This window comes from Ambystoma mexicanum, chromosome 4p (assembly GCF_040938575.1).
Source record: "Ambystoma mexicanum isolate Mex_15411 chromosome 4p, UKY_AmexF1_1, whole genome shotgun sequence".
NCBI lineage: Eukaryota > Metazoa > Chordata > Amphibia > Caudata > Ambystomatidae > Ambystoma > Ambystoma mexicanum.
The window spans coordinates 620339528-620355333 of NC_090927.1; the positions used below are offsets into that span (position 1 = coordinate 620339528).

Genomic DNA, 15806 nt, shown 5'->3' on the forward strand with positions numbered 1-15806 from the left:
TCACAGATTTGGAGGTGTTCCACAATATGTGCCTAAAGTTCCGGCCCAAGAGATTGCATTTCGGTATACAGGGTATGGAATCTCGCACAGTACTTGCGTTATTAGCGCATAATGATAACATAGGCAGACAACAATCTAGAACGGCTGGCAAATTTGGGATGCTTCAATATGAAATGGCCTTTTAGAAAAAGTGGGTGGTCAAGCCAATATATCAGGAAATGGATTTCGACTTCATGAAAGATCTGATTTTGAATGTGTTGGACATGCATACTCATGGAATCGCTCGTGGTTTGGTTACTAGGACACATACATTGCCACAAAACATTGCAAACATGCTCTGTCCACTGGAAGCAGAACTCGTGGAACAGCTTCCCGATACAATTGATTATCAGCTATTTGTATGTTCAACAATTTTGATACATTGCACATGACCAATGGAAAACATATGTAATTTGAATTTCAGAGCTATCCAAAGTATAAATTGTGGAAGCAAAACCAATACATTGTTTGAATTATAACACTTCGCAGTGGACCAGCCGTGACAAATAGGCTAGTCTGACACAGGCGCTGGAGGAAAAAGGATGGGAGGCAGTCACTGTTCACTTTGCGCAGCCTTTGCAAAGGTGGGGCTGTTGGTGCGCCCTGTGCGTGGAGGTGGCTAGTAGAAAACTGGAGACACGCTCAGCTGACAGGTGGATTATGAATTACGAGTGTTTTCATAAAATGATTAAATCTCTGGAAATTTCGTGTGGCATTGGTGTATGCAAGCAAACAATTTGTTTGTTTTTCATAAATATTCCTAATGTTACAGTGGTGCACGTGGGAATCCATGACGTGGGCCTAAAGGTGAATGCCTTCAGCTATCTACTTCCTTGCGTCCTGCTGAGGTAATGTGTTGCTTCCATTTACAAAAAGCAAGCTAGCCATAAGCCTGTATTATTTTTTGTCCTTGGAAATGAAGGGAGGATTCGTAAGGAAAGGAAAGGAATGGTATGTGAAAACGTGAAACATGATAAGGGTCAGCATTCCAAAACTGGAATTCATTTGATGAAAAATCGTTGATCTGAACAGACACTCCGCATTACGCCAAGAGAATGGAAATGCCAATTATTATTTAAGTTTTACTGTAAACAAATTTGTAGACAAGGAGTCAAGGTTTCATTTTATGACCTGTATGGATTACTGGCTAACATTGCAATGGTTTGTTGTTTTTGGCAATTGGTGAGGAGACTCAGAAACAACCGGTGTGTACTTGTATTTGTCCCATGGCACGTGGGCAGTCCAGTACCCAAATGCATGGAGTCCATGTCAGTGTTCGCACAGGTTCCACCAACGCCCAATTCTAGGCTAATGTTACGTTAAAATGCTGTCTATGTGTTATTCGAATTCTTCAGTCAACTTCCGCATCGGCCTCCCATTGCGAGCTAAACACACTGCATAGCACTAACTTCTCAATCGCATAGTTGACTCCAACATTGCACGTTGTTTTCTCTGTGTTTACATTGTTTCTCATTTGTGTTCATCCTTAGTTTTCACACTGTGCATAAGTAATGGATCGATTAGAATAGAATTAAGAACAGCTACTGAGACACATTTCTGTTATGTTTTCTACACAGTCACATCCTGCCCTACTGCAAATGTCATAATTTCCAGATACCAATTGATGGCTTCTTCAGCTAGCAGTTGATGATACACCTCAATGGTTGGATGAGCATAACGCTATTTTGGGATGATCGCCCTAAGCCCATATGCCCTTTTTCCGTACTGGCAATAAGGAGTACCATGGCATCGTTTACGGTGGTGTAGCAACAAGCTGATGCCGAAGCCTTGCGAATCACAGTGCCTCCATCAAATGAGTTTATACCTAAAGGAACACTGTGTGACTTACAATAAACATTTCTGTACCGAGAACAAAGAAAGCAACAAAAAATGTGTTTGAATATGGAAATCGGCGGATCTTTTTGGACTGTTTATTGTAAAATAAAAGCACATTCTAAATTGCAGAGTATTGCGGTTTCCTTTAAAGATAGTGTTTTGTATTCTGAATTGGGACGCGCTGTGCTGTGCAAGGATGTGTGTTGATATTTTCCGGGTTTTGCATCAACTGACATCTGGACGTAGGTGATGATTGGCTATGTTTGGCTACGCTGCACAGTACCGTCACGGATATAGGCGGAGACTATCGCTAGGAATGGTGATGTCAGCTTCAGGGGCGGGGGCTATGATTTAGTGCCAAAAGGACACTTGAGCTTAGGGCGATGTGGCAAGGGATAAGATTAGCACAAAATGGCCGTGCCCTGCAACCTGATTTTGCATATGTAAAAGTGAGGCAAACCACAGTAAGGTGCATAGGAAACGTTTTTGCGATCGATCACCGTATGCTTAAATACACATGCCCGAACGTTTGGGACAATAATATTTTTGAGAGCACTACTCTTTTAATAAAACTGCATGAAATGTTGCATCTTTATTCCAAACCTAATTCTGATTGAGTTTGCAAAGTTTGGTGGGATGCTGTCAAGAGGGGGCTAAATTATAGGGGGTCCCAAAATAATGTAAAGGCTTATAAATGAGGTTCCATTTGACAAATCTACACTTAATTTGGTAAACTGATAACAGATCTATATATAAATGTTTTTGCAATGTTTTGCGGGATTTTGTCAGGAGGAGGTACAATTAGAGGGGGGTTCCAAAATATTGTAAAGGCTTATAAATGTGATGCTATTTGAGAAATCTACCCAAAGGTTTGTAAAAATATTATACATCTAGATATACATGTTTTCGTGAAGTCAGAATAGATTTTGTCAAGTGGGGGCTAGGTTATATGACTATTGTATCTGCTTACATTTGACACGTTTGAAAAAATTAAACGTGGGTGGATTTCAGCAAACTTGTGTAATGAACATTGGCAAGGACCTGAAAGCATGGTTTGGCAAATGTGCCTCTGTTTTATTTTTTGACAAGTGTCATAATGTAGGTACAAAAAATAGTGATATACCTTTGGTGACTGAGGTGTAGCCTATGGCCATGGGCTGTGCCCCGATTGTACGGGTCATGGAATAAGGACATGATCCGGACAATCTGGCTACTGGCCATGAACACGATGGAGAACACATGGGGTTAAAGTGGCCATGTCCACCTGGGACTGGCTTTGTGGTAAAGTTATTTGAAATTGGGATCGGTTTGAAAGAGAAGAAAAATGTGCTTGTGGTAATATGGTCATAGGGTTCTCTTTTCGCCTTGTGCAGGCTGTCATGGAAAGCGAAGAGAGGCCCTGGACAGAACCCTGCCTTCCCTTTCCATGGTGGCAATCTTGGAAAAGGATTTTCCTTCCTACACTGGTGTATGGAGAACATTTTTTTTTTAGCATCCCGGGTTCTCGCTTTGGGAACCTAGGGTGCTAATGGCCTTTATCCCCCATTGCAGAGGCTGGTATGGGTGGATAATGGTCCGGAGACTTTGTTATCCACCCTCGCTCCGCTTGGGCTTATAACTTGGGCTGCCAGGCTGGTATCCACTGTTCCAGTCCCTGAAACGGGGAATAAACGCCACAATATTTCCATTATCATAACACAAAATGCAAATGGAAATGTTGGAAAATCTTATTGAGTCTATGTACTTCACTGAGAAATATAAAGTAGATGAAGTCTATATGTTTTTTTAGCTCTATTTTTTAACTGTGAAAGGTGGTTCCTAAAGGAACATTTCTTTTATTGTTTTTGGATGTATTTTTTTTTTTGGGCTGGAGAGATCAGAACGAAGGGTGGGGAGGGAAATGAGGGAAGAAGACCAAACTCTAATATGGAGGGGCAGGTGTACAGGGGAAAATGTTGCATGTGTGTTGTTTCTAAGGTAGGGGGCAGTGTTTCTCATGCTCCTTGATTACATCAGTGGTGGTGTCTCTTGGGGAGGAGGGATGGCATTAGCTGATTACATTTTAAGATAAATAGGAGTTTTGCTAAATGTATGTACCATATACTAGATTGTTAATGGATGAGTAGGAATGGGTGTTGGAGCTGTGCAAGGGACATTTTGAAGTTCAAAGTTCCTAGATCAGTAGCAAATGCAGTTCCGAACTGTCCGCAAAGTACGGATTTTATCCTGAAGTGCGGACGCGTTCTCTGACACATTATCATGCTGTGTGTAGAGAATGGTCATGTGGCATTGTCTGGAGATTTTGCAATGAAGTCAGATGTTCGTAGACGTCTATGGATGCAAAACTAGTTGAAATTGTTGCTAAAAGTGTATGGCAGTGTCAAAAATAATTCTAGAAGGTGGGAAATGGAAAAGTTGTAAGGTGACACTATGTAAAATGGACCAAAAAATATTGCTATATTGGGTAAGTATGATATTAGTAAGTTGTAGGAAAATAGCACACACTGGTAAAAACCCATGAAATTCACTGAAAAACTTTGTTAAAGGGACATTATGGTTAAGTTGGACTAATAAAAAAACTATGACATTTATTGAAAACACTTTGTTAAGGGGACGTTATGGTTAAGTTGCACTAATGAAAACCTATGAAATTCACTGAATAAACTTTGTTAAAGGGACCTTATGCTTACAAGTAAAACCGAAAACCCCCAGAAATTAGCCAGTTATGGTAAGCTAAGCAACCATAACTCATGCCACCACTGTGCACTGCTAAGACTAACACCCCGGACATTAAAGATGACATCACAAATGTCATTGATGACATCACTGATGACATCACATGTCTGGCTCCCTCTTTTTTCCTTTACTGGCATATCTAGGCCACATGGTTTTCTTCAGTAACAGTCAGGAACTACAAATTCAAAAGGTACTAAATTTGTAGACTTATCCTTCAAATATATTCTTACAGTAATTCTCTTAGGGTCCGTCACATCATATGAAACATATACATAGGGGAAGACACAGGCTAGAAAGACAGCAATCCTTTCTGTGCATGAAGATAATCATTAAGGTTATCAGGATTTTCTGATAGTTATGCTGTTTTTTATTACTGTACTTTCCCTGTATATGCTCATATTTGTATACATTAACTCACACTGCTTTCCTTAAGGTCCAGTCACATCATGTGATACATATACATAGGGGTAGTAGCAGCTTTGAAACAGAGCAATCATTTCTGTGCATGAAGATAATCAGTTAGGGTATGAACACTTTCTGGCAGTACTGCTGCTTTTTTGCTTACTTCACTTTCCCTGTATATGCTCATATTTGTATGTGTTCTTGTCTCTTGTGTTTTGTCTGCAATAATGCAATTATGTAGTAAGTGGATTTTATTAGCTACTTATTACATGTTTCACAGTATGCAAAGCTCTAATAAGAAAGCATTTATCATTTCACTATTCAACATGGCAAGAGTATGAATATTGCACCTCCATCATGTATATGCACACAATGCCTATGTTTCTAGATGAACAGCTTAGTATACTGGAAAGAACTTCATAATAGAATGCAATTTATATCAATGCATTGCTTAATGCTCTACGTAGCTCATGATATTTATTCCAATGATCCTTGACACTTTTTTGTCAACATAATAAGAATCATTTGTACAGACTTTTCCTGAAGAGTAAATGGACATGTGATGTCATCAGTGATGTCCTCAATTACATTTGTGATGTCCTGGGTGTTAGTCTTAGCAGTGCACGGTGGTAGCGCGAGTTATGGTTGATTCGCCTACCATAACTGGTGAATTTCTGGGGGGTTTCAGTTTTACTTGTAAGCAAAAGTTTTTTCAGTGAATTTCATAGGTTTATATTTGTGCAACTTAACCATAACGTCGCCTTAACAAAGTGTTTTCATTGAATTTCATAGTTTTTTATTAGTCCAACTTAACCATAACATCCCTTTAAGAAAGTTTGTCAGTGGATTTCATGGGTTTTTACCAGTGCGTGCTATTTTCCTACAATTTATTAATATCATACTTACCCAATATAGCAATATTTTTGTTGTCCCTTTTACATAGTGTCACCTTATAACTTTTTCATTTCCCACCTTCTAGAATCATTTTTATTAGTGCAACTTAACCATAATGTCCCCTCACCAAAGGGCTGAATGGAACGCGAAACGCGTCGTGTTGAGCTTGATATGCCTTAGGGCGTCCTGCCTCTGCTGTGTGTGTTGCTGTCCAACTATTCTGACATATTTTTTTAACAATAAAAATTCGTCATTTATTACGATGTGAGTCAGGGTTTTCTTATTTTCTGACTCTACAACGTGGAGATTATTTCTCGCCTGGAGTGCGGTTTAGATTTTTTCTTTTTTTCATAAATGTATATAAAATCAATTTCTCAGGATTATCTTACATGTTACCCCGCCCAAACCTGAGACTCCCCAGGAATTGCTCTCTCCTTCTAGTGCTGCTAGTGCTGTGCAAGTCTATGGCTGGGGTTCTCAGGGGACATTACACAGATTGACAGCCCTTATCGTAGAGCCCTTATCATAGAGGTCTCAAGAAGACCTCTGCAATCTCACAGCATTAAAGTTCTATGTCCAGACAAATCTGTACCTATCACTTTACACTGCCAGCTATTACCGCAAATCAAAGTCTCTGCCTCCAGCTCGGTCATGTATGACCAGTCCACCCTCAAAAGTACCCTTGTGTCCCTTGCATGTACTCTTCTCTCCTTGTCCTTGGCTTTGTCAGCATTTGTTTTTAAATGCAGCTGAGCATGTTGGAAGGAACATGTATTTGAACACTCCACAATGAAGAGGAAACGCTTGATAAATGCAGCGAGAGGCCCCACATAGAAAGGGCTGTCTAGCTGTACAAAAAGAAAATATCAGCAAAGACTTGGTTCTTACACAACACCATCTGGCATCCCACCGCACCCATCCAAGCAGACATGAGGCGAAGCACATCGGCTTTAAATCTAACAATGCACTGTTAGATAATGGGAGGATGAGTGTACAGATGTGCAGGTTGGTGGTGGGTGCATGTTTGTCTGGATGCCTATTCAAGGCTTTCATGGTCCCAGTTGCAACCACCATGCATACTCACCCTGTGCCCCTTAAACAAATATCTTCATTATATCTAGGCTATCAAACATCAAACCATGCCACCAGCAGGCAGCAGCTAGCTATCAATAATCCTGTAAATAAATTAAGGAGGTAATTAATTTAAGACGCAACGAAAATATTTCTGCCACGCAACGGAACCCAACTCAGGTGAAAATGGGCAAGTACTGAAAATAACAGAACAATTTCATTCAAGGCATGATGATGGAGTAGAAAGTGTGTTGCTAAATTGGTGGGCCACACACACACTGACACACAGACACACTACTTTAAGGTTAGCAGCAAACTCATGGTCTCAGATAGTCAGAGTAATGGATTCTCAAATGCACGATTGGATGGATCAGGCGCTGGCAGACAGCACAGCAAGTGAGACTTCAACCACTTCAATTTCGCTGGTCGCTGCTGCAAAAGCAAATAGGATGTGACCGTGCCTGCCCAGCCTGAGACTCAGCACGTGGCATTGCTGCCTCAGTCAGCCTGCTCGCTCATGCTGCGTGCTTGCTTAGACGACAGTAGTCAGCAGCACTGTGACTGGACTCCGGAGGCTGCGCAGCAGTCCACTGCGCAGGGGCATGTGCATTTTGTTTCTCGCCGGGCAGTGCCTGGAGTCATATGCACAGGCGTGTGGCTCGGGCCATGAGCAGAACTTTCGTCTTTGCACGCAAGTGAAGTTGAAAGCAACTGCCCGGCCAGGGCCGTCACAAGGTGTGGTGAGGCCCACTTACCATTTTTTGCACTGGGCCAGCGGCGGCACCACCGCAAACAGGAGAAACGAGAAATCTCCCCTTAAGTTTATGTGGAGGAACCTAAATATGGGTCATTATTACAACTGCAAATCAACTACAGCAAAGTTTGATTTCTGTACTCAAGAAAGATTTATGCCAGACTAACTTTTGTATCATATGTATAAAGATATATAGGATGGCAGGATAGTATAACAGCGTGTGGTGCATCATACCAGCATTAAGGAGCATCCTGCCCCTGTGTGCACATTAAAACACACATCATAAATAGTGACAGATAGATGATGTAAGGTGGCAGCTGGTGAATTTCTGAATTGAAGAGGCTTAAATGTTTGCATCCATTATGCGAGATCGACAAAGCACAGTGAAGGAGACCAAACTAAACAAGGGGAGCTTGAGGGGTGTCTCACTGCCAAGAAAATGTTTGAAACATTGGGTTAAAATTATGCATGTTATGGCACTTTCTTTGCAAAATTGGGTAGAAATCCATACAGTTTGCAATTGGTTTTGTACGGAACCACATGAAAAAACCCAATAGTTGCAAGTCACCAACCATGCACAGGAACTTTTTCCAATTCATGTCATGCCGTTTTTGCACACAACATATGCTAATATAAAAATATATTCCTGCTGGTTGTTCCCATGTATGTCCATTCAGGCTGCACCAATATATGCCATTATTACCATACATGGACTCCCAGCCAGTAAAAGAAAGTATGTCCAGGCTGACTATGCACCATACATGTTATTACTGACTAGACCAACCTATATTCAATGTGGTTCATAGCTAAGTGGTATATTTGCTTGACCCTTGATGCGTGGTCCTGTAAATCAAGGGCAAAGCAAAACAAGCATTGGCAATGCTAACAGTTTGGGCATTTGTGTAGGCATGGTAAAGGCACTGCTGTATTGGTTTTAACTGGCCGTTGATGGTAGCAGGTGCAAAATGGTTCGAGTATCTGAGCATCTAATTGCAGTGCCTGGAAAATGCCTAATACAAGCCAAAACTGTTGGATTTGCAATTGCTTGTTCTTAACAGGACTTCAGTGAAAGACACGTGGTGCTTTAAAATCATGTGGCTGAAGGCAGACCTGGTCAAGACATTTTATTACAGCAGTAGCGAGTTTACAACTTCAATTAGTCATTAACTCTCAGAAGACTCATTTGAGAAACCACTCGCAGACAGTTTGAGGGCAACGTTTGATGGTAAGGCTTGATTGTAGTTAGCTCAAAGAGTTCCAATGAGGAGGTGTTTTGGGTGGGGGTAGGCAGGAACTGGGTGGAAATTGCTATAGGGATTAGCATGGCCATGGGAAGTTTTCTGCACTGTACAGCCCAGTGTGGGGGCAAGCTGGCTCCCCCACCGTTGGACACATTAGTGTATTTCTCAAAGGGTCTGTGCCTCTGAGAGGTCAGCAGGGTTGCTATAGACTCTGCCAGTCTCACATCAGGCTCTGATTAACTACTGAAAGACTCTGCAACAGCCCTATAATTCTTTCAGAGGTATTGGGCTGCAAGGCCAGTACATGTTTGATTGTTCTTAGAGTGGATCACAGGGTGAGATGCCTGGTAGGTTTGAAGTGGACAATCTTACATTTTCAGATTTGCTGCAAAGGTGGAAGGCTAGAGCTAATTTCAATATCAGTGTTCTTAATGCAATATGTGGATTCTTCCCTCTGTTTCAGAGTGGTATGAGGCACCCTGTCAGTCTAGAAATACGGATACTTCTACTTTAAGACCGCAAACGCATTTTGGTGGCCGTGGGCCAAACGTCTCATGCACGATATGGCAAAATATAGGTTTTCGAGTTTGCCAATGAACCGCCATTTTGATGTAACAAGAATCGCCATTTTGTTTTATAACCATTGCTCATTGCTTTCTGTTCCTATTTGCTTTGCAGTATATTTTCCGCTTACACTGCTCGACTGTGAAACATTGTTGTCTGTATGTGAAAAGGACAAGGCCGCAGGGCCGTGAGGATAACAAGAGTTCGCTGAAACACAAACGTAGGCAGCGCCAGGAAGAATGCCTGGCTCCCTCCCGAATGTAGCCTTGAAGCAGAGCTGTAGGGCATCTAATCATTTCACAGCTGCCAGCCAGTCTCGTTATATGGTAGAATATGTTAGAATAATACCGCTAATGGCTTGAATTATGCTTTTCTTACGGCCCCCGTTTGCTGAGCCCGCTAGAGCATGTCGGCTCCCAGGACACGAATAGCACATGATAGATAGCAAGGTCCGGAATGCAACCCCCCCGTATGTAGTTCGCTTCCAAGAACAGAAGCGCTGTGTTCTATTCAACAATTGAAAGATGCCTTCGCACTCACAAATTGCAAATTGTTACTAGAATAGATGTTTGAAGGTGTCATAGTGATCGGAGAAGTCCATCATCACACCAAGTACAAAGAAACCCAATAAAGGGGGGTGTTAAACATGTCATGGCTGATTGTTTGATATGTATTTTGTATATATGTAACTGATGTACATAATTTACTCTCTTGCGTCCCTCGAGGTCTAGAGATACACGTCGCGGGGCGTGAGACCGAGTTGGCCAACTGAGACTTTTGCTTTGCAATAAACCCTAGCTTTGGGAATACAACCTCGTGTCTGGCGTATCTATCGTGTGTGGTGACTCGCCTTGTTTCCATAGACGTCAGGGTCCCCTAGGGGCCCCTTTCAACCCCTTATTAGTTTTGGTTATTAGGCGGTACCTAAGTGCCACCTATTAGCCAAAACTGTTACGCTGGATTACATATAGGAGAGATATAGGATATCAGGAGAGGCACACAGCTTGTGGGTGTTGTTTGGTCATTGACTCACCCATTGCCATACCAGCCCACTACCTGCATCTTCCCAACCAAAACATATCCTCATGAGAACTCTTTGAGCAATCTCTTTCAAACAGTAACACCAAACTTTGTGCAGTAGAGGGCCTTACAGTGTTATTTCTAAGCAGTCTTCTGAGAGTTAGTGGCTCAACTCCCACCTTTCCTGAGACTGGGGGATCTGCTCCATCCTCTTTCCTCCCCTGTTTTCTTGCATATCCATTGCTGCCTAACCTACCCCACCCCCATTCTTTGCTCCACGATCCATTGAATCTGTGCTTTCCTCAGTGTGTACTTTCTCCTAAGACTTGTAAAGTGCTTTGTTGCATGCTGAAGCATGGTCTGTGCTCAATAAATACCCTTATAATAATAGAAATACAAATAATAATTGCAGCTGTAATTGTGCTTCTATTGTACTAGAACGTGTCTTAACCAAGTGTGCATTCAGCCACTTGATTTATAAGTAGTGTGTGTGTGTGTCCTTGCATCTCTTCCTTGCACTGAAGTCATATGAAAAACAAGCATTGTCAAAGACAACAGTTTTGGATTGTGTATAGGTATCATAGGCGTTTGCCAAGCACTGGTATGATTTTCCCAGGTGTTCACACCATTTTGCAGCCTTTGTATCATGGTCAAGTATCACCATTCAGGCAGTGCATGCCAAATGCCTATCCGTTTACTACACAAAAGCCAAATCTGTTGGCTTTATCAATGCTCATTTGTAGGGGTTTCATGCAGTACATACCACTCTTCCGTGTTATTGTGGGTTCATGCAGAACATATCATTTTTCCAGGTTATAGTCCATTTGAAGATGTAAAGTTCATATTTTACCCATTTCAAGTGTGCTTTATAAGAGGAGAAATGTGTCTTAAACCTGAATGTGGTTTGGAAGGATGGCAAGAGTTCATCCCACCCTGTTAGAGTTTTAGAAGGTCGGCAAAACACTTATTCTGATTGTGGTGTGGGAGGGAAGCAGCAGGTATGTTTTTTCTGGTTCTCTAGCTTAATAGGAGTCACTGTTCCTTCTGAATATGATGTTCTGTAATAGGTTTGTAAAATCGATGCCATCCTGCAGGTCTAATTCCCGTAGCAGCCGCGCGAGCGCATATGTGTGTGTGTTTGTGTGCATTGTGTGTCCCCTCAGTCACAGTATACAAGCTCTCTGAATCTTTGACTTGCTACTGCACTAGTCATCAGGGATGTAAAGCTGGCAAGCCAAAAGATGGGCCACTGTCCAATAGCGGCTAAGCTTGCTCAGCATTGCCAGAGCTCCATTAGACAGCGTTCCCCAGGCCTCCATTAGTGTGGAATGAAGGTCAGTCCTGGAAAGCGCCACAAGGCACCACACCCCAAGTGCGAACCCTGGAGCAATTTTCCCCTCCTGCACCCCCCTCGTTATGGCCCTGTACCCGGCACTAGCAGCCATTCCTGGCTGAGCCAGGAATTATGTGCAGCAGCAGACAGTGGCAGTGCACAACAACAGATTCTGTGGGGGGCATATGCCATTATATTCCCCCCACTTAAAATTGTGGGGGGATTTATCCTTCCTATCCCCCCATGTCCTACGCCCATGCAGAGGGGACCTGGCCTAGGCATTCAAGCTTTGCTGCTCCCACTGGTGGCAGTACCTAACTGATTTCATATGGCTGGACCCCTTTTGCAATTGCGCTGATGGGCTAAACAATGGTGGTGTGGAAGGTGGTTTGCACATCACTTATTTTGCTATATTTTGTCTTCCTGTGTGAGAGAGGGCCTAACCAGACGTGAGTCCTTTGCTCGCTGCACCATAGGGGAACAAGCTTCTCCTCACTGATGAGGCTCATCAAGGCTGAAATATGTCTGGGGTTGCTTGTGTTTCCATGCAGAGGGATGGCCTAACAATTTTGTCTGGGTTGCTCCTATTCATGGCAGTACCCATAGTTTTCAACTCACCTGCTTTTGGCGGGTGTCACCCGCCTTGAAAACAGATGAATCACCCACCAAGTCCCTGATACGCCCATTCACTTCTATGGGCCTCTCACCCGCCGAAAAGAAAATAGGGTGTTTTCACCCGCCTTGGTGACATAAAAGGTTGGGAGCTATGCAGTACCTGACTGCATGACTTTTACCATGGTACAGAAAGGTAAATAAATGATGGTATGGAAGGCTGCTCAGAGCAGTGCTCGTGGTTCAGATTCATTCAAAACCTTCCACCCATCACTTTTTTGGTTATGGTTTGTCTCCCTGTGTGAGAGAGGGTATGCCCAGAAGTGGCTCCCTTGCTCGCAGCGTCATAGGGAGATACACCAGCCCAGCAACAAAGGCACTTTGCAATGTATACATTAGAAAGCCTCTTTGCTTCCGGGAGCAACTGATCAACAGAAAGTTCCATGTGCAATAGGAATGCAAGAGTGCTTTGTAAAACCAGAAAAAAATAAATAGAAAACTGCCATCCTTGGCCGTGGCATGACATGGGATTTTTGGGGATTCAGCTCATTTCTAACAAATCAAATGAGCGCAACATCAACACCGTTGTTGTAGTTATTTGATAACATTGCGATAAATAAACGATTAAAATATGTCATACAGCTGAAGTACTTTTTGAGTCAAAAAAGATTATCATATATCGACAAATAAATCTGAAAACGTACAGTTGTTGTAGTTGCTTTTGAAAATATTGCCGCTACCAGTTTACAGTTTGCGGCATGGCAACAGAGTAGAAGCATTTAGACGACCCCATTGGCTGCAGGGAGAATAGAACTAACGTGTGGGCGTTGCTTTACAGATTCAGAGGAACACATCGTACCGGCTCGGAGTCACTCGGGAACCTCTGCCATCATCGCTTGCCTTTCCGAAGAGAGTCTCAAATCATTTCCACTGCTAAAGTCCACTGCAAAGCCTCCCGTTTGCGAAAATGGCACAAGCTACAGTAAGTCTTTTTTTTTATTTTTATTTAATAGTCTTTAGACGCGTGTAGCAAGTTTGTTATTTTGCTGAAAGGCCGACTTTGTACGTCCCCCAACGCCAAAGCTCTGTTTACAAAATCTTTTAACCTGACTGTGCCCACTCTTGCTTTGCCGTAGGAACGTTCGAATGTTCAGTTCTGAATGCAATTTCTACACAGGGCAGAGAGAGAAGTGGCTGTGCAGAGCAAAGAACAAGGGTTCAGAGTTCAGTGCCTGTGCTAAAGCGGGCCCCTTGGAATGTGCTCTGCATTTCCTCGAAGGCACCTGCCATGTCACAGTGAAGTTTGAGCTCTTATGATCAATTGCAATGTCAATTATAACACATATGTTCAGACGTAAATAGGGCACGAGGAACACGATGCCCTACTCGTTTAAGGGAATGTATTTGTTCTACTTTGCATAACTAGTAATGCATGTTAACCAAGATGAACTTGTGGCCCTTATACGGTGTTAGTTATTATAGATTGCAAGTGCTGAATTATGAAATAACACCTAGAAAGTGTACATCGTCATGCCACAAAGTCCACGCGAGACAATGTTTCGAAAATATTAATTATAATTTAATTTATAACTGCGGTGTATCAACACACACATTATTTGTGTAATATAACTGCGATGTATCAAAACATACATTATTTATGTAATACAACCCAAGTTGCATCTTAATTAAGATAACATGAATGTAGTTATAACGCGACTAACAGTAATTCTATTTTACAGGATATAAGGCAGACACATTGCTTGATTCCTGAGTTTAAATGTGAAGTTAAACATTCAATCGTTTTTTAAAAAAATGTGCAGATATATAATTCCTGGTAATTGTTGTAATGACAGGTGGGAGCGAATGCACACCTGTCTTTACTGGGCATATTTGATTTACACATGATCACACATCAAACTACTACTGATTTTTATGTGAGCTTTAATTTAACATGTTGGTGCCATAATGTGATAAACATTATGAAGCCCAAACGTAAGCATATTTTGTCAAGAGTATGCCATGGAATGCACCCAGCACAGGGCAAAGTTGATCTACACATAGGGCCCAATTAATGGAAAAGTGCGCAGAGATCCCGCAAAGGCTGCGTGTAGAGAACGCCTCTGCACGAGCCAGCATGCAGTAGTTTCACTTTGCGTGCTGCGTATTCATTGAATTGTTCACGCAAAGTGACTGTATACTCAAGGTGCACCTTGAACGACCCGACACGTCCCCCACGCAAAGCAAAAAGAGCAAGATACCACTAGCTTTGCGTGCTCCTCAGGCACAAACACATGCACCCTTGAAACAGGGCGTGGGGTCCCCGCAGCCAGGTCTGCACCTGGGGAACACTGCACAGGGTCCCCGTAGCTATTACCGGCACCCCGACAACATGCATACAAATTTCCGTAACTCAGGTAAAACTCCAGAAAATCTGCTTGCAAACCCCCGTAAACCATTCATGCACCCCACTACACTGCGTACACCCACCCATCAGTTACTTCTGTACCCTGTCTGCATTCTTGCACTCCTATATCTAACATGCAATCTCACTGTGCAGAGGTGATTCCTACACGCAAGTGTCTTTATGCCTGCCTTTAGGTCGCGGATCGATTGGGGGCTTTGCATGAGCCATCCATTAATGAGAGCTTGCGCGGTCAGACGATGAATGCCCTTTGTTCTATGTATTTGTGGGCGTGCCTTGGACTGCCTCATTTTGCGTGTTGCTCCCCATACTCTGGCCTCTGCGCAGGCCATGCCCACGTTCTGCGAGGAGTCTCCCGCAGAGCCATCAAATTTCACAGAGATACGTACAAAAACTGCGTGAAGTCTGCTCAAAGTAAAAAAAAAAGTCATGCGCAGTCAATTCCATGAATCGACAAATGGGATTTCACCGAAAATTCCATGATTCAGGTCCACAGTCTTTAATCTATTCGCATATCATGTATTTTTATCATGATTGCCCACTTGTAGATTTGCTTGGGGAGGAGCTGCACTACCTTTAGGCTCAGCTGTTGACCCATCTGGAAATTATGTCAAAGGATGGGTAGCTGATCCGGACAAGTGAGGATGGGGAAAGGGAGGAGGAATGGGAATGCCCAGTGCGCAAGGGCTTGCGAATTGTCCTTTTTGCCCTGGATAAAAATTCCACCCCATTTTCATGCTCTCATGTCCTCTGTCAGGACTTCATTGATCAAGTCTCTGTGCTTTTTTCCTCATGACGTTCTATGTTTCTCACAATAAATGCAAGAACCAGAACTGAAAGTGAGGGGTCCCTAAAAGACTCGACTAGATGACTATGTGACAC

General features: G+C 42.7%; 1 protein-coding gene across 1 annotated transcript in view; it reads left to right on the forward strand.

The window, feature by feature from the left end:
- Positions 1–13347: 13347 nt before the first annotated feature.
- The window catches only part of LOC138453393 (isoaspartyl peptidase/L-asparaginase-like), a 1349814-nt gene continuing 1347355 nt past the window's right edge, over positions 13348–15806 (forward strand). The window contains exon 1 of the mRNA XM_069606189.1: positions 13348–13484. Coding sequence (XP_069462290.1) covers positions 13470–13484 — 15 coding nt within the window. The 5' untranslated portion in view covers positions 13348–13469. The remainder of the gene's footprint in view (positions 13485–15806) is intronic.